The 21,923-nt window shown below is 41.9% G+C and overlaps 1 protein-coding gene across 1 annotated transcript in view; it reads left to right on the top strand.

Moving 5' to 3' along the window:
- slc41a2b (solute carrier family 41 member 2b) overlaps nt 1–20,667 on the top strand; it is an 88,720-nt gene extending 68,053 nt beyond the window's left edge. The window contains exons 11-12 of the mRNA XM_020923652.2: nt 177–325; nt 17,616–20,667. Coding sequence (XP_020779311.1) covers nt 177–325; nt 17,616–17,801 — 335 coding nt within the window. The 3' untranslated portion in view covers nt 17,802–20,667. The remainder of the gene's footprint in view (nt 1–176; nt 326–17,615) is intronic.
- Nucleotides 20,668–21,923: the final 1,256 nt, after the last annotated feature.

The raw sequence follows: 21,923 nt of genomic DNA, 5'->3' as shown, positions 1-21,923 counted from the left end.
TTCAGATGTGAACAGGCTAATAGTGCAGAATTACTCAAATATGGGTGAATGAAACAAAACACAACTCCAGGTCTGTTTTTGAGGAGGGAACAACATTAGAACATAACTATAGCTCACAAGAGTCACTTTTGTATAATATAGAACCTTTAATATAACATTTTCTTCCTCTGCGTTAGGAGCAAACCACCGCTCTGCTCAGGTGCTCCTCCTGCTGGTCATCCCGGGGCACCTCATCTTCCTCTACACCATTCACCTGATGAAGAGCGGACACACCACCCTGACCCCCATCTTCATGTCCGTGTACCTGGCAGCTGCTCTGCTGCAGGTCAGTCCACATCAGTCCACCACATCCCCAACCGCACAACTATCAACAACCGCACAACCAACCGCACAGTTAACCCCAACCGCTCAACCAAACCCAACCGCACAACCAAACCCAACCGCACAACCAACCCCAACCGCACAACCAACCCCAACCGCACAACTATCCCCAACCGCACAACTATCCCCAACCGCACAACCAACCGCACAACCAACCCCAACCGCACAACCAACCGCACAACTATCCCCAACCACACACAACTATCCCCAACCGCACAACTATCCCCAACCACACAACTGTTGGTCTTGGTCTTGTCTCGGACTTGAGCACATTTGGACTTGGTCTTGGTTCAGACTCGAGGTCTGACTCTCGATGAGTGTGATTATATTTCATTACGGCCTCTGCTGTCGGCAGTAAACTTGTAGCGGTATGCAGGAGTGTGAGGTGTCTCTTTGCAGACTGTGTGCTCGTCTGGAGCTCATGGACACTGTGTGACGCACAACAAACACACACAACCCAGTGTGTGACTTGTCCACTACAGTGTGTGCCCTCCAGTACCAGCATGTATCACAGGACAGGTTACATTTTTGAAACATCCTACCTGTCCACCTGCCTCACGTCATCACGCCCCTCCTTACCTTTTCACGCTGTCTCTCCTTCCTGCGTACAGCACACACCGGCTCGGCCCTTAGTCCACACTGATTTGAAGGGCAGGACGAAATAAAGCAAAAACTAATCAAAATGAATGCTACAGTGTTGGCAGAGCAGACCTACTGCACAAGGCAGTGTGCCTTATAAAATGCCAAATAAATCTGTGGGCCACGATGTGCGTTTGGTAAATGTGCAGAGGCAAAATCCCACTGTAAAACCAGTCAGGAATTTGCTTCAAAATCCTACCTGCTTCATTCACTTTGAAGCAGTTTTCTTTCTGTGGTTGTTTAAGTGCAGTACAGTTTGCTTGGATTTATGTATATATATATATATATATATATATATATATATATATATATATATATATATATATATATATATATATATATATATACATATATATATATGTATATATAAACTGTAACATAAATTCTTCTAACTTTTTTCACCCCGTCCTGTTTTCATACCTGCTTTAAATACGTATAAAAACTAATCACAAATCATATTGATCAATTGGTCTCAATTCTATTTGATTTAATTTGATTTTATCCTCTTAAAAATAAATATCAGTGTTTAAACCCTGACATAGGACTCCAGAAGTCTCCTTTAAAAAGACCCATGATGATCAGAGCCCATTACACGGGATTACATTCATCTGCAGAGCTCCAGCAGCAGCAGCGCTGAAGGCTCCGCACAGGGACAATAAAGTCTACCTTCTTAATGATGTTTCTCCTCTGTGTGATAAAAATAGAAGTTTAAGAGGTTCTATTACACTTCTATGGGGCATTAACTGCTCACACATCACTTATGAGATCACTATGTTCCTTTTATTGTTCTGAAAATGCTATATTCACCCAAAAACAGTGTATTCAGTTTGTGTTTGATACTCTGCCTCTCTGTAGCGCGCTGTTCTGTGAGGGGAGGGGCTGTGTGTTGGGGAGCATTTCCTGGTTGTGTATGCTAGTGGGCGGAGACTTGAACAAGACACGGGGTCTCGTACACCTAACAGAAAGGAGGGCTTGAATAGGGCCCAGGAGAGATCATTATATGACTCAAACATGCATAGATGACTTGCTGTTGTTGTTAGGTTCTTTTTTCAGACCAAGACTTTGTTTTCATCCCTGACAGTTTGTTCTGCTGCTGCGTTCCTCCTCAGAGTCTCGTGATGTTGCTGTGACGTGTCGCTCAGTTGATTTAAACAGGTTTTGGCGTTGTTTTCTTATCAGAGGAGGAAGAACAACAGCTTTGTGGACTGTTTACTTTGTCCCAGTCCAGAATGTGCTTCTTTCTTTCACATTGCCACAAATGGATGATTTGAGTTGTTCCAGTTCTGCTTTGTGTTTTGTTGCTCGTGTTTCACCTTCGCTGTTTCCTTCTCACATTCTGGTCTAAGTTCCTTTTTCCGTGGACTGAACTCCCTCCCTGTTTCCCTGAAAGAGCGCAGGAAGCAGTCCAAACTGTCATTGATGAAAACAAACTCTTGGTCTGAAAAAAAGGACCTCATAACATAAATTATGACCAAATGAACCTCACTGGACTATGCTTGGACGACTCTAAAACCTCTTCAGGCAGTTTTTTGATGAGGAGCAATATTATAACATAGAAAAAAGCTTCAATCCATTTTACAGATTATCCTCTCTGTAAAGGGTCCATTTTACGCTTTTTTCTTATCTGTGTTATAATGTTGTTTTATTTCATTCACACAAGTTTAACTCACAAACCCTGTAGATTTAGGCAGTTCTTCTCTCAAACAGAAAACTCTTTGTTGCACCTTGTGATGTCACGTGGTAATACAGGAAGTGCTCCACTGTGTTTTTAAACTCCACACACTTTCATTAAAATCATTTGGATCATTTCAGCCCTGGAGTTGCCGATTTCTACTGAACTAAAGGCAAAAGGAGCTGTTCACTTCAAACTGCCACTTCATGACATCACAGAGCATTTCAAGCTTTGGAGATGTAGACAGACAAATAATAAAGAGTTACTCAAACATGTGTGAATGAAACAAAACACAACTCCAGGTGTGTTTTTGAGGAGGGAACAACATTAGAACATGACTTAAAGCTCACAGGAGTCAGTTATGTGTGATATTGGACCTTTAAAGTATCTGTATTTGTGTATAATAGCAGAGGTTGTTGTGGTTGTTCTGGACTGCGTGTGTGTGTGTGTGTGTGTGTGCGTGTGTGTGGGTGTGTGTGCGATGCTGACGTAAACAGAATATAAAGTGCAGCTTTAGCATGAAGGTGACTCCAGCAGCAAACAACAGAGTTCAACTATAATGTCCAATAGCCCAGTAATCCCTTTGTAATACACAGAGTCACATTAAGAGGAAAGAGACAGAGGGGACAGGAGCTGAGGAGACAGAGGAGACAGGAGCTGAGGAGACAGAGGGGACAGGAGCTGAGGAGACAGAGGGGACAGGAGCTGAGGAGACAGAGGGGACAGGAGCTGAGACAGAGGAGACAGGAGCTGAGGAGATGGTAGCAGAGGAGACAGAGGGGACTGGAGCAGAGAGACAGAGGAGGAGACACAAACTGAGGAGACAGGAGCTGAGGAGACAGAGGAGACAGGAGCTGAGGAGACAGAGACAGAGCTGAGGAGACAGGAGACGGAGCTGAGGAGACAGAGGGACAGGAGCTGAGGAGACAGAGGGGACAGGAGCTGAGGAGACAGAGGGGACAGGAGCTGAGGAGACAGAGGGGACAGGAGCTGAGGAGACAGAGGAGACAGGAGCTGAGGAGACAGAGGAGACAGGAGCTGAGGAGACAGAGGAGACAGGAGCTGAGGAGATGGTAGCAGAGGAGACAGAGGGGACTGGAGCAGAGGAGACAGAGGAGGAGACACAAACTGAGGAGACAGGAGCTGAGGAGACAGAGGAGACAGGAGCAGAGAAGACAGGAGCTGAGGAGAGAGGAGGAGACAGGAGCAGAGGAGCAAAGGAGAGAAGAGACAGGAGCAGAGGAGATAGGAAAGAGAGGGTCAGAGGAGAGTCAGAGAGTCAGAGTCAGAGGAGGAGTCAGAGGGTCAGAGAGTGTCAGAGGAGAGTCAGAGGGTCAGAGGTGTAGAGAGAGAGAGTCAGAGGGTCAGAGGTGTAGAGGAGAGTCAGAGGGTCAGAGGTGTAGAGGAGAGTCAGAGGGTCAGAGGTGTAGAGGAGAGTCAGAGGGTCAGAGGATTTAGTGTTAAAAGTTTGTAATAATAGAAGTGTAAGTGTGGAGGAAACAGCTTGGAGCGCTGGAGCTCACAGACAGACACCAGCTGTTCGGAGCTCTCAAAATGGCGGCAGGTAATGCTTTAATTGCAGCACACTTCCTCAGATCTGAAAAGTGCAGCCTCCGCGTCTTTCTCTAATTAAGTTTTCCACTAAACTCATAAAACACAAGGTCCACACATTTAAGAAAAGCTGTAATTCACTAATTAAAGGTGCACTGTGTAACCTTTCTAGTGCGGTGTCTCCTATCTGTCAGATGGTACAGTATGTTTTTCCTGGAATGTTCCACAGTATGACATTAAACTAAATAGAAGTGGTTTTATGACTCAAAATTGCCTTGATAAACACACACTCTTGCTGGGAGTGGCGTCGCATCTCCACAGATCTGACCTATAACTTGGTGTAACAGCTGTGAACTTTTCATCAGGCCATATACAAATGACAAGACACAAAATATAAAACATGGGAGCAACACACACTTCCAGTTTTCAAAATAATATGTCAAAATGATCAAATTCACATATAAACTATAATGAAACATAACAAACAACCAGCAAATAGTAATAAGTGCATTTTTATCTCCGTTACATTGACCTGGTGTTGTCATCTCCTTGTTTTCATTTGTTATATTTAATGCTATATTGAGGAACATTCTAGATCTGAAAAGTGCAGCCTCCGCACTCTCCGCACTAGTCAAAGCAGTAGCATCTCCATGGAGACGAGCAGATGGTTTACCCTCCTTGGGGTGTTAAATGTATTGAAATTCAAATTAAATTCTAAAACAAGTAACGAAACTAGACCCTCATTTTTCACAGGTTTTGATACTAAAAAAGTCCCACAGACAGAACAGAGCAGAACCTGAGTGTGTTTAGAACAATCTGGAACTGATCAGAACAAATATATGAGACTAATATACACCCATGGACCTGGTTTGGACCTGGTTTAGACCTGGTGTAGATCTGGTTTAGACCTGCTGTAGACCTGGTTTAGACCTGGTGTAGATCTGGTTTAGACCTGGTGTAGACCTGGTTTAGACCTGGTTTAGTCCTGGTTTAGACCTGGTTTAGTCCTGGTTTAGTCCTGGTTTAGACCTGGTTAAGACCTGGTTTAGACCTGGTGTAGATCTGGTTTAGTCCTGGTTTAGACCTGGTTTAGTCCTGGTTTAGACCTGGTTTAGACCTGGTTTAGACCTAGTGTAGACCTGGTTTAGACCTGGTTTAGACCTGGTTTAGACCTGGTGTAGATCTGGTTTAGTCCTGGTTTAGTCCTGGTTTAGTCCTGGTTTAGACCTGGTTTAGTCCTGGTTTAGACCTGGTTTAGACCTGGTTTAGACCTGGTTTAGACCTGGTGTAGACTTGGTGTAGACCTGGTGTAGACCTGGTTAGACCTGGTTTAGACCTGGTTTAGACCTGGTGTAGACCTGGTGTAGATCTGGTTTAGACCTGGTTTAGACCTGGTTTAGACCTGGTTTAGACCTGGTGTAGACTTGGTGTAGACCTGGTTTAGACCTGGTGTAGACCTGGTTTAGACCTGGTTTAGACCTGGTTTAGACCTGGTGTAGATCTGGTTTAGTCCTGGTTTAGTCCTGGTTTAGACCTGGTTTAGACCTGGTTTAGACCTGGTTTAGACCTGGTTTAGACCTGGTTTAGACCTGGTTTAGACCTGGTGTAGATCTGGTTTAGACCTGGTTTAGACCTGGTTTAGACCTGGTGTAGACTTGGTGTAGACCTGGTTTAGACCTGGTTTAGACCTGGTGTAGACCTGGTTTAGACCTGGACTGAGGGATTACACAGATATAAGACACATGGGAATAGAAAAGAAAGTTCTACCATTTAAAGTGGAAAATCACAGGAGATTGTGTATAGAAAGAGAGTCTTTCTTCTCATCGTGGGATCAGAATCAGTTTTGAGTATCGAGTATCGAGTCTGTTGTTTAGTATTGAAATGAGAGTTTAAATGTTCGTTTGGTGACCAGAGTAAAGCCTCCAGCAGAGAGGATCTGTATTATCCACTGAAACCTCTGTGTTTTTCTCCTCCTCACACACAGACCCACATATCCACTTTTCACTGCGTTTCTCGTCTTGTTCGTTTAAAAGCTTGTCTTCTGCCTCCGCCTTTGCCTTCAGAACGGCCTCCTCCTCCTCCCTGCTCCTTTTAAAACCAGTGATAAGCCCAAATAGCTTGGCACGCTTCACTAATGTCCTATTTAAAGTGAAAGCACCTCCGGAATGGGACCCAAATGGAACAGTTTGTGCAGAAAAGCGACGTAAAATGGTTGGAAGGCTTTTCCAAAAGATTCTCGAGAGCCAAACAAGATGGAGGACGCTACAGAATGTAAACCTGCCAAGGCGTTAAACACTCAACACCACAGTGCATTATGGGAAAGCCGAGGGGCAAAAGGGAGCTGGCAGCAAAAGAGTGTAAAATATGTAAAGGCATTATTAGCAGCGGGACTGAAAGAGGAGAGTGTAACGTTGTAATATGCCAGCAGTGTTTAAGGAACTGTCCTAGAGCCTTAAAGCTGCACTGTGTAACTTCTCTGGTCTGTCAAATGCTTTTCTTTCTTTTCTTTCCATGGAGATGTTATCGCTTTGTCTGGAAGATTTCACATTACTGTATTAAACCTTTCTATCTTCATGGGGTTTAGGTAGTGACCATTTAGATGAGAGAAACCAAATTCCAGGTCAGATCTGTGGAGAGGCGACCCCGCTCACTGTCACAATGTCTGTTTTTCTAGATATTTTTGAGCTATAAAAACACTTGTAACTGGATAAATGTAAAGTAGAGCTGTTTAATATCACACTGTGGAACATTCCTAGCTTGATTCATCAGCCGGTTTCACTTTGTAGAAACCGTCTGATCTCGCAGTGTTAGAATTCGTTCGCTCTACAGTAGACGGGCACTTTTTATCATTTAACCAATCACTGCTATTTGGTCGTGACGTATGTAATGCACCGCTAACGGGGCTAACTGGTATAATAAACTTTTCCCAAATCCTGTAGGAAGAAGGACAATAACGTCTTTCCTCTTGATAAAATTCACCAAACATTCTCTTTGTTCCGGCTTTAAAACCTCGATCTCGGGAATCATTGACAACACTGAATGTCTGGCTCTTCACTGATTGGCTGCTGCCCAAACTCGCACTTCGGGGTTTATACAAACCATCTAGTGCAGGGGTGGGCAAACTTTTTGGTTTGGGGGCCACAAAGGGTCCTAAAATTTGACGGAAGGGCCGGACAGGAGCAGATAGATGGAGTAGAGAGAAAAAAATAACATGAGATATGTAGAAAACCTGTGCTTGAATTTCAATTGAAAGTCACTACAAAGCATCACAACAAAATATCTGTCTTTCTAAAACACTGAAAATTAAATTAATAAAATACTCTGCAAGCGTGTTATATTTGATCTGTTGTGTATTGTTTATAATGAGTGCGTGTACATGTACATCAGCATCCCGCTTACGATTGGGTTTTTTGAGTCATGGTGCAGGTATACGCACTAACCCGGTTACAAGAATGTTAAGTTGAGTGTGAATGCGTCCAAATGACAAATACTTTTGAAGTGCTTTCTGGGACGCCATCTAGTTGTAGCCGTCACCATACTTTCTTTAGCCTACCTCCCTAAACTTGAATTTCCACTGACCTAAACGCGAGATTGCAACACTCCCCTGTTCAAGCCTGGGCCCAACCAAATGTTCACAAGTCCAACCGAACCTCTACCCAAAAACACGCTCCATCCATTAAGAGTTTGTGTCATGACGTCTCTGAGTCTTTTGACTTTGGTTTCAACCTGTTCAAACTAGAAACAGTGCAGTGTTATGTCTTGAACACGTTTGCCTCACTCATGGTCCGAATACACCGCCCGAAAATGACTCCTGTCATTATCTAGTCCGAAAGAACACTTTCCCATAAAACATCACGGCCAACATAATACACCACACCTCAATGTATATGTAGTGCCCCGTCTACTGGGAAACGCTGGAAAAATAAGACATTAACAAGGTTTATTATTATAATTTATTCAAGTTTGCCGGGCTGGATTAAAAGGTTTAAAAGGCCGTAGTTTGCTCACCCCTGGTCTAGTGTATTTTGATTCTTGAACTAGTCGCTGGAGAGAAATTAAATCGATTGGAGCCACTAGGTGGCACCAGCCTGGCAAGTACATCAGAAAAATCTCCATAAAAACAAGCAGGTGACAGACCCCCAACTAAAAAGTGACTTAATGCACCTTTAAAGAAGTGTATACCCATTTTTATACCATTTAAAAATATTTAAAACACAACATGTACATTTTTTGGTGTTTTTTGTGTTTGCTACAGTCCACATTTATGCCTCACTTTTTAACATAATTTTACAAAATCAAACGTCTGTGTCGCTAACTGGAAAATCTGTCTCACTTTCTGGTTTCTAATTAATAAAAACACTATTTATTTATTGTCACAAGTGCACAAGTGAGCCAAACTCCGCTCTGGTCTGTGAGAGCTGTGAAAAGTGCTTCTAAACTCATCATGATGATTAATTATGACGCTTAGATTGCAGAAGGGAAGTGAGGAAGAACTTTGAACCACTGTAAACTGTTTATAATGAACTAATTCTGTTTTTCACCTTTTCAAGACCAAAAAAATCAGGTTCAGCGCTTTTAAATGCAGACAGCACATGGCGGAGAGCTGCGTTTACAATACACCACCTTTAACCGTTTCTGTCGTGAGTCTGTTACTGTTGATGTCCCCTCATCTCTGTCCTGCTCTGACGCCACTGTGCACTGGACTCTTTAAGCTTTAAGTCATGTTCTAATATTGTTTCCTCCTCAAAAACAGACCTGGAGTTGTGTTTGTTTCTTTCACACATGTTTGAGCAACTCTTTTTTTATTAGTCTGTCTACATCTCCAAAGCTCCAAATGCTCTTGTGATGTCATGAAATGGTAGTTTCAAGTGAACAGCTCCTTTTCCCTTTAGTTCAGTAGAGATCGGCAATTCCAGGACTGAAAGCACCCAAATAATCCTAGTGAAGGTGTGTGGAGTTTAACAACACAGTGGATCACTTCCTGTATTCCTGTATGAGTGTTTTCTGTTTGAGAGACTAACTCAGCCTAAAGATGTGCAGGGTTTGTGTGTTAAACATGTTTGAATGAAACAAAACACAACTCCAATTCTGTGTTTGTGATGAGGAAACCGCATTCGAGCACACACTGTGGCGAGGCCTGTTACGATAATCAATAAATCAATGAATCGCACGATAATGTTTAACAAGCTCGATGACTTGTCCGGCAGCGAATAGTTCTATTTGTATGTTTGTTTGTTTTCTTTGTCTCTCTTTACCAAAAAGAGTGAATGTCAAAAGTACGGAAGCCGAGAGGGGTCACAGCAAACGCAAACGCTGCAACAAATACAAATGCGACAACACAACAAAAAGCCACAACACACCAAAAAAAGCCACAACGGAAATGACCGCAGGACTCTATTTTAATGCAAACGCCGCAACAAATACAAACGCCACAACACAAATGCAAATGCCGCAATACATTAAAAAACCACAACACATCAAAAAGCCACAATACATTAAAAAGCCACAACATATTAAAAAACCACAACACATCAAAAAGCCACAACACATTAAAAAGCCACAACGGAAGTGACCACGGGACTCTATTTTCCAGTGGACCAATCAAGCAGCAAGTGAAGAAGAACTACAACGTGAAATGAATAATGATAAAACAATGAATTACTTTTACTTATGTTTCCAACTTCTCAGTTTCTTTACTTTTCACGTTGTAGTTCTTCTCCTTCACTTGCCGCTTGATCGGTCCGTCGGAAAATAGAGTCCCACGGTCACTTCCGTTGTGGTTTTTTAATGTGTTGTCGCATTTGTATTTGTTGCGGCGTTTGCGTTTGTTGTGACCCTTCTCAGCTTCCGTACAAAAGGCTTCTGTCGCTCTCTACTGACTCCTCTCGTTTCCTGAGCGTAATGACACTTGAAACAAATGTGTCAGCACAGACTCATGGTCAGCATAGATGGATTATCTGTTCATCAACACAATGGTTACATGTGCAGCTCGAGTGCAGAAAGTCAGAAAATTGGTCTCAAAATGTCAATATTATCGTTTATCGCAATAATTTCTTGGTCAATTAATCATCCAGCAAAATCTGTTATCATTTCATTCCTAACTGTGACCACACGAGCTAGTAAAGACCTTTAAAGATGAAAAAATAATGTCACGGCCCCTTCCTCACCGACCTAAACCCTATTGAGAACTTGTGGGCCCTTCTTAAACGGGAGATTGGCGGTGAACTAAAACAGTCGACCTCTGAACAGCGTCTGGAGGCTGTGGACGCTGCTGCACAAAGTTGATCGTCAGCAGATCAAGAGACTCCAGGAATGAAGAGTTTATGACCATTATCCAGAAGAAAGAGAGATGAAAATAAACAAGTGAGAATGGGAAATGTTCATTTTTCATTAAGTTCCATAATAAATCCGCTAATTATTAATAATAATTGTTAACACAGATTTTCTCCTAAGAAAGCCAAAACTTCACTTTTACTTTCTTCAGTATTCAGGTTTGAAGTTTATTCACATTTTGGATTGACCGAGGGCACTGTAGTTGTTCAACCATAAAATTACTCCTCATAAATACAACTTGCCTAATAATAATGCACACAGAGTAGATCACAAAATGGCCTAATATGGGCCTTTTTAAAGCCCTTTAATTTACTCTCCAAACCAGCAGCTCCTCTGGCTCCTGCTCTGTCTTTGTACAGAACTCTCTCCTCTCCAGTTGTCACGGTGACCAGTAATGTTAAGCAATGGCATTACTGAGCTGCAGGACTCGGGGCTGGTGTCACTACGGTTTTGTTGAAATGTGGTATATTGTATTTTTATAAAGTCACCTCTACGGGGAGATTGTGTTTTTCATTCTGCGGACATCAGCACAGCTCAAAGTCAATTTGAATGTTGGATTTACCTGGAGCGAGATGGAGCAGAGCCAAATGGAGACCTGACACCACTTCAAACAAGTCCTCTAGAGCTTGTGTGTGCGCTATAGCTCTGATCTCTGACACTTGTGGATCATTCTGCTCTAATTGTGACACTTTAAATCACAATATTGATCTAAAACGACAAGTGAGCTGACTTCTGCATTTGATTGGTTAATTTATTTCTGTCACAGGTATCATTCCTTTTTCATAACATAATCTTAAATCCAGTTCATTCATAAAACAGTTACACCCTTATCATCAGAAGGCCCCCTAGTCAGAAAGCCCACTAGTCAGAAGGCCCTGTAGTGAGAAGGCCCACTAGTCAGAAAATCATTCCCTCTTCCATTGGTTTGTCAGCAACATTTCTCTTGAACAAATGAATGTATATTTGATGAAAGCAACAGGGAATAATCCCTGGATATAAGGGAAGAATTAGTAAACTTTTGGATGTTTACCAATTAAAAATGGCTGCAACATCAACATTTTTAGAGATATTGACAGGAAAATGCATAATCATGCATAACAGCATGAGCTAAGGCCAGCATGACTTCATTTGTTGGTTTACAAACCCACCAATGCTATATTAAAAGAAAAAGATTGAAAATAAAATTGAAATGAAGGTTGTAGAGCTCGAATTACTGAACATTTTGCAAGTTGTTGCCTGAAAATCAGACAATTATTAACCCTGTTACACTTCAGACGCCATTTCCACCCGAATCATTATTTCCTCAAACATTTTTGCTTTATTTTAAGGGTTTACTTTTTCAAATATTTAAAACTTGAAATACAATTTCATTTGTAACAATTTGTAACACTACCTGAACATGGATTTTCTGACTAGAGGCTCTTCTGATGATAAGGCTGAGCCCCATAAAACAAACAAGTAACAGTAAAGCAAAGTACCGTAATTACTTTTTTCTCACACGTTGAAGCCTGCAGCTTAAACAATGATGCGGTTAAAATATGGACCGAGTATTTTTTTTATTGACACAGTAGATGAGCCGCAGCCTGAGTGCAGAAAGCACCGCTGTCTGTGCGCTTAACATGAAGTTGCAGTGTTATCAGCACTCAAACAGTTTATCACTGTGAATAAAATAAGTTCTGATGCTAAATGAACATTAGTGAGTGGGATATGTGTTAGATGCAGGCGAGTGCATCTGCCCATCACCTTCACCTTTCACTGTTTTTGAATTCCGTTTGGAAGGGAAACAGGTTGAACAGAGGTTTACAGTCACACACATATGATTCCCTTTTGCATTTATGGAGTTCGCAAACAAATTTCTTGAGCCATTTTTCGCTGTTAGGATCCAACAACCACACAATTATGATGTCTGAATCCCAAAACTAAAATATGACAATATCAGAACCAGAAACAAAAGTGATATGGTTCAAAAGACTAGAAAAGACTGGTTTTGTCAATAGACGCATCCCACTGGGAAAACAAACATGCTCATGCACATGTTTGATGCTCACTTTTTTGGAAAATCCTTCCCAGTATGCATTGCGCAATGACTGGAAGTCTGAAATTCTTGACGCATCTATAGAGATTCAATACATTGTTATGGCCCTCCATATTTTTGAGAGACTTTTGACGATACGATATTATGATATTTCAGTTATTGTGACATCTCTAGTGAACATCGCTAACCTGCTCCTGGGCTTTTCATTTCACTGTTTTGTCCGTAAATCAAAATATGAACATCAATAACAGACCAATCAGGCGTCACTCCCACTACAAGTACAGATTTGACTGACAGCTGTGAAAACCAGTGGTGTCGGCAGCTCCTGTATGACTGTTTGATTGCGTTACTTCAAATTAGCCCCTGTAACTACTACCTTCGACAAGCTGCATTTGACTGGGGCTGAACGCTGTGGGTGATGTCACACTCGCTCTGTCCTTTTCCAGGCTGTGGTGTGAAATAGGAGTATGAACTTTTAGCATATGTTCCTGTGGTTCTCCCTGAATCCTCCTGCTTTTGGAGATTGGCATCGCTCCTGTTTACTCCCGTGCCCCTGTTTTTTGGCGTGTCCTCTGCTTTGGACGGCTCCCTCGGACTGATTCATGCCCCCTTCTTATCTTTTAATAGACTTTACACTTTAGGGCACTACTTTTACCCTCTCAAATCTCTAACACAAAATGATCCGAAAGTTGGTTGCCTCATTACTGCCTCTTGTTTATCCGACGCTCTGGGAGATTTCCTGTTTATTACTTTTCTTAAACCTGTGGATCTTTTCTGGTGGAGGCACCGTCAAAAGCTTTTCTTCATGGAGATGTTATTGCTTTGGAATGTTTCACAGTATGGCATTAAACCTTTTATCTTCACGGAGACAAAACCAGAGCAAGTTACAGGTCAGATATGTGGAGAGGCAGCCCCGCCCGCAGTTTTTCAAGGTATTTTTGAGCTATAAACCCACCTGTAATTGAATAAATTAGAGTCATGTCACTGATGTGCACTTGTTTACACACACAGCTGCTGTCAACATGTTGGATTATAATATATTAACGGAGTATCGCATTGAGTCAGGATTAAAAGGACACTTACTTGTGAAGACTTGTGATCTGTTACAAATGTGTCAGTTTTTGGAGTTACTTTTAGTTCTTAACTCTGTTTTCTTACATTGTTCTAGTGTAAAGTGACTGTAGTGTCTGTACATGTTACTGGACCTGCACTGATGTGTAAATGAGCTGTGCACAGAGGTGTGAATGATCGGCATTTACGCACATGATTAATTACCACAGCGTGCATGCATTTACCGCTAAAGGCTAATGGTGGTTGTTTTTACTTTCATTACTGACTAGAATGTGATGCAAAAATGCCATTAGGTCGACCTCCTGTCTTTAAATATGACATAAAGAGGCAGAATAACAATAAATGTCGCCTAAACAAACTCAATTTAAAATCCTGTAGAGCCAGAGCTAAGTTTTATAATCAACTGAAGATTTACAGTGAGTTTTTACCTCAACTAAATATATCGGCTTTTATATCGGCTCTTCCAGTTTTATCTGTATCATGTCAGCTGCAAAAAAAATCCATATTGTTCAGACCCTTGAAAAAATTAAAAGTAGAGTTGTTTAATGTCATACTGTGGAACATTCCAGGCAGAGCAATGACATATCCTTAAAAACAAGCAGATGATGGACCCTCAACCAAAAAGTACACACTGCACCTTTAAAGCAGTGCTTGTGTCTGCTCTGTAGTTATAATTTATGACTCCCATGGATCATTCTGTTCTGATTGTGACATTTTAAATCTCAGTACAGCCATAGAACGACTTCATAAAAGGAACAAGTGTGCTGACTTCTGAGTTGGAAAACTATGGTGTCTAATGGGAGCTGACGTGGCCGTAAACGTCATGACAACAAAGTGGGCCTCTCCTGTGGACAGCTGCACATCACACTAGAGCAGAGTTTAGTTTTTTTACATTTGGACCAAAACAATAACGTATGATGCCCTGTTCTACGAGTATCGCCCATTAAGAACTGGGGAAGGAAGTGCATACATCACAGTGGGTGTGTATGTGTACATCACACTGGTACGTCACAGTGGGCGTGTACATCGCAGTGTACGTCGCAGTGGGCGTCGCAGTGTACGTCGCAGTGGGCGTTGCAGTGGGCGTCGCAGTGTACGTCACATTGTACGTCACATTGTACATCAGTGTACATTGCATTGTACGTCGCAGTGTACGTCACAGTGTACGTGTACTTCACGGTGTACGTCACAGTGTGCATCACAGTGGGTGTGTACATCACAGTGTACGTCACAGTGGACGTGTACATCACAATGGGTGTCACAGTGTGCGTCACAGTGTACGTCACAGTGGCCGTGTACGTCACAGTGTACATCACAGTGTACGTCACAGTGTATGTCACAGTGTATGTCACAGTTTACGTCACAGTGTACGTCATGGTGTACGTCATAGTGGGCGTCACAGTGTACTTCACAGCGTACATCATGGTGTACGTCACAGTGTGCGTCAGAGTGTACATCGCATTATACGTCGCAGTGTATGTCAACGTGTACGTATACTTCATGGTGTACGTCACAATGTGCGTCACAGTGGGCATCACGTCACAGTGGGCATCACAGTGTACGTCACGTACGTCACAGTGTACATCGCATTGAATGTCGCAGTGTACGTCACAGTGTACGTATACTTCATGGTGTACGTCACAGTGTACATCACAGTGTATGTATACTTCATGGTGTACGTCACAGTGTACATCACAGTGTATGTCACAGTTTACGTCACAGCGTACATCATGGTGTACGTCACAGTGTGCGTCACAGTGTACATCGCATTATACGTCGCAGTGTATGTCAACGTGTACGTATACTTCATGGTGTACGTCACAATGTGCGTCACATTGGGCGTCACGTCACAGTGTACGTCACGTACGTCACAGTGTACATCGCATTGAATGTCGCAGTGTACGTCACACTGTACGTATACTTCATGGTGTACGTCACAGTGTACGTCACAAGTGGGCGTCACAGTGGGCGTGTACGTTACAATGTACATCACAATGTACATCACAGTGTATGTCACAGTGGGCTTGTACCAGTGGAGCTTAAAACGGGGAGATCGGCAAATTGGCGTCTTGAAAATAAGCTATTAAATCACTCCAAACACAAACTTCAGAGGGTCAGTGAGAAGAAACGACTAGAACATCATTAAAAGTTCTAATTTTGTCCATTTTGCAGAATAGGTCGGATCTAAACAAATTAAATTGGTGCCTTGATGTGATGGCGGAAGGAGGAGGAGGGTGTCAGTCCAGATTAATGTGCAAACTTAAGTCCTTTGTTTTGTAAAGATTCTCGGATAACGTCGTATCTCAGTGTGATGTATTATTTTTAAGTGTGTTGTGATGCTAAGTGCAGACAAATGGGAGGACTTTGTAAAGAAGTGTCCAAAGAAGAGTCCTAAGAGAAGAGGAAACAACTAAATATAACATTCAGAAGGACCCCTACGAGATTTGTTACTTCTACTGCCTCCATTTGGACCTCCATTTTGTCCTTGCTAAGTCATGATGAGGTCAGGGTTAAAGCTCCTGTATCACACAAAACACACTCTTATGAGCTTGAAGTCGTCTTATCATGTTGTTCCCTCCTCAAAAACACAGACCTGGAGTTGTGTTTTGTTTCATTCACACATGTTTGACTAACTCTTCATTATGAGTCTGTGTGTGTATTTCCATACAGTAGAATTGTATTTTATATTTAACCTAATCTGTTGCTTTCTCTCTCTCTCTCTCTCTCTCTCTCTCTCTCTCTCTCTCTCTCTCTCTCTCTCTCTCTCTCTCTCTCTCTGTTTTGTAATTGCTATGGAATTGAGTATTCCCTATAGTATTGTCTCTCTCATTTCTATCTCTCAGTCTCTTTGTATCTGTGTCTCTCTCTCCATCTCTATCTCTATCTGTTGCTCTCTCTCCCCATCTCCCTATCTCTCTCTCTCTCTATCGCTGTCTCTATGTCCATGTCTCTCTATCTGTTTCTCTCTCTCTCTCTGTCTCACTCTATGCCCATCTCTCTGTCTCTCTGTCTCTCTCCACCTCCCTGTCTCTATCTGTCTCGCTCTTTCTCTCCTCTCTGTCTCCGTGTCTCACTCTATTCCCATCTCTCTGTCTGTCCCCTCTATCTCGCTGTATCTATGTCTCTCCCCATCTCTGTGTCTCTCTCTCCTCTCTCTTTGTCTCCATCTCTCACTCTCTCTGTGTCTCTCAATCTCCCTGTCTCCGTCTCTCTGTCTCTCTCACTCTATCCCCATCTCTGTCTATCTATCTCTCCGTCTCGCTCTAGCCTTGTCTCTCTATTCATGTCTCTCTCTCTCTCCATTGCTCTCTCTATCTGTTGCTTTCTCTCTCTCTCTTTCTCTCTTTCAGGTGCTGTTGTGGTTGTGTGTATTTTCATATAGTACAATCATATTTTATATTTAACCTTCTCTCTCTCTCTCTCTCTCTCTCTCTCTCTCTCTCTCTCTCTCTCTCTCTCTCTCTCTCTCTCTCTCTCTCTCTCTCTCTCTCTCTCTCTCTCTCTCTCTCTCTCTCTCTCTCTCTCTCTCCCCCCCTCCCCTCTTCCAGGTGCTGCTGCTGCTGTTGTTGTTACAGTGTAAAACTTTCATAAAACTGTACCCTTAGAATTTAACAATTGAATAGCACAGGGCACAAAAGAATTAGAATTCCGTATCGGAGCATAAAACCGACACCCTGAAGGCATCAGGATAAAATCAGGAGCCAGAGGATGGAGGGGCTGAGCCAGGAGACACTTGGCTTTGCTCAGCACCTGCTCCTCCCACAAAGAGTGCAGCTCCCTCAGTTTGACCCTGTGATTTTGGAGCAGGTTTTAATATTTACCTTCTCTCTCTCTCTCTCCTCTTCCAGGTGCTGCTACTGTTGTTATTGTTGTTGTTGTTGTGTATTTTCATGTAGTATTTTATATTTACTTTCTCTCTGTCTTGTCTTGCAGGTGCTGTTGTTGTTGTGTATCTCAGACTGGATGGTTCACTCCATGTGGCGCAGCGGTAAAGACCCGGACAGTTTTTCCATCCCGTACCTGACGGCTCTGGGGGACCTGCTGGGCACCGCTCTGCTCGCGCTCAGCTTCCACTTCCTCTGGCTCATCGGGGACCAGGACAGCGACGTGGGCGACTAACCCACAAAATACCCCCCAAAAAAAAACACGGACACATGCAGTCTGACCCAGGAGCTGTCAAATGTATCAAAAATCAGACACTCATCGATACTTAAACTAGTATCGAAACTATATCCTCATTTATCGCAGGTATCGATACTAAAAAAGTCCAGTTTGCAGGAGAGAAATGAACCTTTCCTGAATTCAATGAGATTCTGGGTGGTATCAGAAGAATTATAAGAGCACAGACTAGAATACGCCCATGGACCTGGTTTAGTCCTGGTTTAGACCTGGTTTAGACCTGGACCACTGAGGGATTACACACATATAAAGACACATGGGAACAGAAGAGAAAGTGCCACCATTTAATGTGGACATTGTATTATCTAAAGAAAGAGACTTTTTTTTATTATCTTCGTGGTGTCGGAATCGGGTTTGAAATCGGGTTTATTATCCTGACAAAATCCTGGGAGTTTACTTGCAGTTTTCCAGATCAGAGTCACGTGTGACCAGAGACTGAACTGAGAAACCTGCATTTTTTGATGTGGGAATTTGCAGGGAAGGCTGTTGTGTGAACGCAGCCACAACATTCCAGAATCCGTAGAATTTAAACAGAGCTGGAGTCCGGTCAGGATTCTGTGATGGAATTTTCTGTGTAACTGTCACATTGCAGATTTGTTGAGCTGGTTTATGTTTAAAGGTTCTATATCACACAAAAGTGACTCTTATGAGCTTTAAGTCATGTTCTAATGTTGTTCCCTCGTCAAAAACACACCTGGAGTTGTGTTTGTTTCATTCACATGTTTGAGTAACTCTTTATTATTTATTTATTAATTTGTTTACATCTCCAATGCTTAAAACGCTCTGTTCCACCTTGTGATGTCATGAAGCGGTAGTTTTCAAATGAACAGCTCCTTTTACCTTTAGACTACATTTACACTGAAGTGGATCTACAAATGACTTTATCACCATATCACCATATCGGAAACGATCTGCATCCAGACTAGGGTTGGGCATGATTAGTCAATTAATCGATAATTGATCATTAAGAATTTCATCGATTACGTTCATTTTAATCGACAAACCAAACGTAGGTCGCTGTGTGTAGCGTAGGGAGACCAAATGTCCATGTCCAGGGACAAACAGGGGTCCATACATGTGTCTCTGCATCAGAAGGAGCGAGACACAAACAGTGGGTCAGTCTGTAACGAACCGAAGCACAAATGTGGATTTAACGATGATTTGTACAAGAAATTCCACACTTTTCGTTCTGGTTGGGACAAGTGTGAGTCCATGTGCACAGTGTACAAAACAACACATATGTTTTGGTGTTCAGTGGGAAAAAGCTCACCAGGACACCGAAAACATGAAAAAGTTTTGCCAGGTGAGAGTCGCTCAATGTGGATGACGAGGCCCCGCCCCCCTCCCCCCGTACGCTGTCCTGGTTTTGACAAACACAAATCTGGTCACACTGACCTGTATTCACCTGAGTCATGTCTTTTAATCTGACAGAAGTTGAACCACATCAGCGACACAAGAGCTGGAGTTTTATCTTCACTTAGTTTATGCAAATTAGTGATGTGGTTTTAAGTTTCGTTTCTGTGAGATTTGAACAAAACTGAATTAAACACATTATAATAAACGGGCTGATGTGGCTCTAGAGTCGTTACGGTTTAAATGTCGTAAAGTTGAATTTATTTATGCAGATTAGTAGTGCAGATAGTAATAATAATGATCATTTTAATATAAAAATGTTAATGATTAATTGATAATTGATTGTTAATTCTCCCGACGATCGATTAAGAAAATTTAATCAAATGCCCATCTCTAGTCCAGACACGTTGTTTCTGTGTCCGCAAGTCTTCCTTATCCACACAAGTTTGAGCATATTTGTTTTTACGTTTTACAAAACTTAAAACCGAATGGCAGCTGCTCTTGTGCGCTGATGTGGTTCAGTTTGTGTTGGACTAAAGGACACGACTCAGTGGAATATGAGTGTTCTCTCTGTGACAGAGGGGTGTTCTGCTGATGGTGAGTCTGTTCTGTGTTTCTGTCGTGTTGGAGATGGTTCATGTGAAACTTTTCAGAGATTATACGTGTGCAGGTCGTACACACAGACACACGTTTATATGAATGGACAGATATATTCTAACGTCTTAATGTTTTGGCGGTGAATTACTTTGTCCTACATCAGAGTATCAGTGTTTTCAGGCGTCCACACAGTGCTGGATCAGATCTGTACTCAGATGAATTCGTGGGAGCTGACGGTATCAGATCGTTTCGTCTCTGGAGCCGTTTTCCATCGGATTAGTGTGAACGAACACTGCATCCACAACCAAACCGACTCGAAAAGTTCTAGTGTGGACGGGGCCTTAGTTCAGTAGAGATCGGCAAGTCCAGGACTGAAACGATCCAAATGATTCTACTGAAGGCGTGTGGAGTTTAAAAGCACTTCCTGGAGCACTTCCTGTATCACCACATGACATCACAAGCTGGAACAGAGTTATTTCTGTTTAAAGGGAAGAATTCTATGTGTGTTAAACATGTGTGAATGAAACCAAACACAACTGCAGGTGTGTTTGTGTTGAGGAAACTGCAGCAGAACAGACCAGAGAACAGTGTGATATGAGACCTTTAATATCTCTGTCATTTCTGGACCTATCCACATGAAACAAAAACTGGCAAAAACATAAACATCTGCAAAATAACTTCAAACTCTCTATAAAAATCACTTCTCAATATTTAGTCTTATGATTTGATCTGAAACGTGCCTGTATGTTTTGGTCAAAGTGCAACAGACTGAGCATCATATCGTTTTTCTGCCAAATTGTTATTGTTATTATTATGTTATTGTATTTTCATATCTTTCATAAACTGTCTCTAAACATGTTGTTTTTGGTCTTAAATTTGCTGTACCTGATATTTACTATTTTAAAAAGGTGAAAAACAGTGTGCCGAGGTCCAGAGTTCTTCCTCACTCACCTTCTGCAGTCAGAGCGTCCTGCTTACTCACCACGATGACTTTAGAAGCACTTTCCACAACTCTCACAGACCAGACCAGCATGCTAACACACACATCCTGATTCTCAGACAGTAAAACGCTTTATAATGAGATGCAGACAGAACACAGAGGATTTATTTTGAGCTGAAGAGCTGTGTGTGCAGTACAGTCGTGGATAAAATTGTTGGTTCCCCTCAGGCAATGAAATAAAAATCAGCAATCATCACTGAAATAACTTGAAATTGAGAAAAGCAATAATAAATAAAAATTTACTGAAAATTGTCCAACAAACATCAAACATTTCTTTTCACCTGTGGTTCAACAGAATTATTAGAAAAAACAAAATCATGAAACTGGCCTGGACAAAAATGATGGTTCCCTTGAACTTAATATTTTGTTACACAAACTTTTTGAGGCAAACTACACAAAAAACAAATTATTTCTGTAACTGTCAATGAGACTTTTGTACTGGTACAGCACAGGTATTTTGACCCATTTCACATGAGCAAACGGTTCTAGTCTCAGGTTTGAAGGTTCCTTCTCCAGATGCATGTTTCAGTAGGATTGAGATCTGGGCTCACAGTGTGTTTACATGCACATTAGTATCTCAGTTATTAGCAGTGTTGGGAAGGTGACTTTTAAAATGTAATCACCTACAGATTACAGATTACATACCCCAAAATGTAGTTTGTAACGTAATCCATTAAATTACTTAAAGTGAGTAATGTAATCTGAATACTTTGGATTACTTGATATTGTCGTGCTTTTTAAAACTACATGAATGTAACAACCACATCCTGCAAATTCTTGTTTGTTCTCTTCAAATTGGCTGTTGAGTCCAAGTCTCCATGAAGTGGCTTTTGTTTGCTGTAGAGAAACAAAGACGAGGAAATATTAACATGAGATGTTTTATCTGATAAAAGACAAAGAAAAGATGAGTCTTTACTTAATGGTAGTAAAAATATTATTGATAGAAGAGAAGGAGACATGGTCCGTGCAGCATGATTTAGTCCTGTTCAATCCTGGTTTGGACCTGGTTTTAGACCTGGGGGGGGGGTTATGAGTCAGTTATGAGTAACTGAATACAGTTACTCATAATTTGTACTCTGATTACGTAACTCCAGTACATGTAATCTGTTACT

The sequence above is a fragment of the Boleophthalmus pectinirostris genome, unplaced genomic scaffold, assembly GCF_026225935.1.
Source record: "Boleophthalmus pectinirostris isolate CB_2022bp ecotype Guang Dong unplaced genomic scaffold, ASM2622593v1 HiC_scaffold_18, whole genome shotgun sequence".
Classification (NCBI taxonomy): Eukaryota; Metazoa; Chordata; class Actinopteri; order Gobiiformes; family Gobiidae; genus Boleophthalmus; species Boleophthalmus pectinirostris.
Note: the sequence above shows the minus strand (reverse complement) of the source record. Positions and strands in the feature narration are given on the sequence as shown.